This window comes from Gigantopelta aegis, unplaced genomic scaffold (genome assembly GCF_016097555.1).
Source record: "Gigantopelta aegis isolate Gae_Host unplaced genomic scaffold, Gae_host_genome ctg4179_pilon_pilon:::debris, whole genome shotgun sequence".
NCBI lineage: Eukaryota > Metazoa > Mollusca > Gastropoda > Neomphalida > Peltospiridae > Gigantopelta > Gigantopelta aegis.
The window spans coordinates 30001-33504 of NW_024533720.1; the positions used below are offsets into that span (position 1 = coordinate 30001).

Here is a 3504-nt window from a genome sequence, read left to right on the forward strand (position 1 = left end):
TTTGTGTCAATTTGTCAAATAAATGGCCTGATATTTCAGACGGTTGGTAAAACGACTGAAACATTTAAGCATTTTATACACTGTCCAAGCGACATTGACTTTGACGTAGTGGTAGTAGCCCAAACTGAATTTTATTTTCTTGTAAAAAAAAAATTGTATTTTAATGAATACAAATCGGTTTTGACCGATTTAATTTAAAGACTAGATACACGTTATAGTCATCCATTAGTAATTTTTATCCAGCTTAGGAAACATGTTAGAATAGAAACATATTATACGAGACAGTTTGTTTAAGTTTAAGATACGAGGCTGGTGCGGTTGTCTTGTTCTACATATAAAGCAGCATAATGTTTGGTTTTGTTTTATTAATTTCCATCTTTATTTGTCCTTACACATCACGAAATACAATGAACATTTTCTACAACGTTTATTTCGTTATCTTACTACATGCCCAAACATGTTTGATTTAAGTAATTATCAATACACATAGCTATTAGTATGAATAATTATTAATATGAATGCTGTGGAGAATAAGCATGTGTCGATGTTATTCCTGTAACATAAAGATATACACTAATATTTATTGTTATATACGTACTGTGTAAAAACATGTAAACCAAATTCAGGTTTAGGCAGGCATAGTCTGCCTATAATGTGGAAATACTTACAGTCGGTGCGGAAGTAAATATCTAGTTTGTGTATGTAGTAGTCTCTTCCCAAGTCTACTTCCCACCACGTGTATGGCTTATTAACATCAGTTATTATACAGACTCCTCCTCCATTAGCGCGGCGGTCGCCATTTACAGCAATCACAGCGACATGCGTGTACCCTGTGGTGTATGAACTCTGGTAGGCAGTTTTCTGTAAAGCTATATTTTCTGAAATATCATTGGCATGTAATACAGTATACTACCTATACAACATAATAATGTTTAGCTGCCAAATTAAAATATGCATACAATTAACATTATAATATCGTTTTAAGTTATTAAAATATATAGTTGGACTCAGTAATGTATGTTTGAAAACCTATATTTTCATAAGCATACACAACTTATTCTGCAACTGTCAGAATGTCTGTAAACTGTTTCTTCGTATGCCTGTGCATACTAATACATTTCCGTGACAGATAGTTGATAAAACAAGTTTGTTTGTTTTTTAAAAATCACTAATTCATGAATTTAGAGCTGGTGAAAAGCTGTAAATATCTTGGAAAGAATTACTGAATACTGGATGTTTTCTCTCTAATGCTGGCACGGTATACATATAATGCATAAGAACAGTTTTATAAAACACTGAAATACCACACGATATCATCGGTATGAATCCCACCCACTAAGCGCATTGAACATTTGGAACCCACAACGTTTATGCAATATGAGACACATTTAGGATAATAAAGAAATTGCCAGCTATTAACAAATTTATGTCACTCGTGAAATACGTTTTACTTGGAACGAATTTTTTACGATCATTATTGCACGATAATAACTGATAGCGAGTTTGTTATTCTGTTTATTATTACCCCAGCTAAAATTTCTCCCTAAAAGCCTTTTATTTTCGATATACGTAGGCCTACACTTTTATGTATATTAATTATAGAAATATAAACAATTTTCCTACACACCTGTTGATGTAATACAACACTCGGTATGTTTCATAACACAAATACGTGTGATAACAATTTATAGACAACTTGTTGTTTAGAAACGTACCCAACTCGCTTTTGCTCTTTAGGTACGTTTCACAACTCGTTGTAAGATAATTGGTATCTAACGGCCAGTCGTGTAATATGTTTTTTTACATACTGTTCTGAGTATTGCTTTAACTTAATGAAAAAAGAAGTTATATTTATTCAGTTAAAAACATTTATAATGAAATGTATTAAAATGAAATGTTATTACAAATTTAACAACGAAAATAGAAAGTCATAAACGCAAACTCTTTAAACTATGTGACGTAATTTTGTTTGAGTCGTAATGACGTCATATTTTGTACCGACAAGGCCACTGATTAATCATTCAACAGTGTTGCACGTTAAACCAATTTCTTACATATCCTCAAAAAACTGATTTTAAGCAACTTTTAACATGTTTTTGAACTAAAAGTTATTTACAGGCCTTTGCATTTGTAGCTGACTTGCACGTCACAGACACATGATTGTCAGGTTAACTATACGTCACGGTGTAATCGAATTCGATCGCATTTGTTTGGGGGTTTTTTGTTGGGTTTTTTGTTGTTGTTTGTTTGTTGTGTGTTTTGTTGTTGTTGTTTTTTTTGTGGTTTTTTTTGGGGGGTTGTTGTTTTTTTGTTACTGGACGTATGGCACTGATGACCTGGTCATCACCTAAGAAAAGCCAGTCGTATGTCTTGAAATTGTTAACACACGTACATGTGTAAACAACACATAATGTTCTCACCAACGTGTGTGTAAGAAATATTGTTATGGCACACTTGTGACGTCACTACTTTATTCTGATTAAGCAGTCGTGCTTTGTGAAATTCACATTTCCATGTAGTCCTGATACGGCAACTTGCGATCAAAATCGAGAATTTAAAATGTTCATTAAATGAGTTTAATAAATTTAAAAAAAACGGGAATGTAAAATAAAAATAAGTTAAACAAATTTCTTAAATAAAAGCACACCAACAGTTCAGTTATTTAATTTTGCCACTGACATCTTTCAGCATTTTTGTCTTTTTCAAAATTAACATTATTATGACGTCACGAAATTGGCCCTTAACTCATATTATTCTTTTAGAGACAATCATCAGATAATTATTTTACCTTTAGTGCATGTTGGTCCTGACCATCTTTCCTGGCAACTACCAGAACACCCGGTGACGTCATTGCAGTCGGCAGCGTCACAGTGACAGGTGTAGCTACAATCCAAACCATATTTCCCTGACATACAGGTGCCTGCCAGATAAAAATACAACTAGAATACCCATAATAAGTTGTACAAATATTCTTGGGATTTCGAAAAGTAAACATAAAGTGTTTTTTTATGTTCATTATGTAAACGAAAATGTGTCCTTTGTATCAAGCCTAACCCAACAGTATACAGTTATTCCACATGGGTTATTTCTGCTGATATGATAGTGTGTATTTCTTCTCATCGACGTTTAGAGGACTGATACCACTCCACCCACATCCATCACAGTTTATAAGGCCGGCCCGTAAGAACGCTATCTAAAGTTGAGAGCACAATGCACAATCAGTATCTACTCAAGTAAAAACATGTCACATATTATTACTAGTCAGTTGCTCTACACATTATTTGACTGTGACCTTTAAACATTGATACGGATATGAGGAAAGGCTACAGAGTCTCAGATGGAGAAGAAAAGGAAGAAGAAAAAGAAGGAGAACAAGGTTGCCTTTTATATTATACCCAATTTTGGTTTCAACCTGCAAGGTACCTTGCCGAAGTTTTAATTATTTGAAGCAAAAACCAGTATCTTCAAAAGTAAAAACATGTCACATATTACTACCAGTCGATC

The 3504-nt window shown here is 33.3% G+C and overlaps 1 protein-coding gene across 1 annotated transcript in view; it reads right to left on the reverse strand.

Annotated features, from left to right (window-relative positions):
- LOC121392614 (multiple epidermal growth factor-like domains protein 10) overlaps positions 1-2920 on the reverse strand; it is a gene marked incomplete at both ends in the record, with an annotated part of 32835 nt that extends 29915 nt beyond the window's left edge. Inside the window, 2 exons of the mRNA XM_041523755.1 lie at positions 669-878; positions 2789-2920. Of these exons, the coding sequence (XP_041379689.1) occupies positions 669-878; positions 2789-2920 (342 nt within the window). The remainder of the gene's footprint in view (positions 1-668; positions 879-2788) is intronic.
- Between the last annotated feature and the right edge of the window lie 584 nt (positions 2921-3504).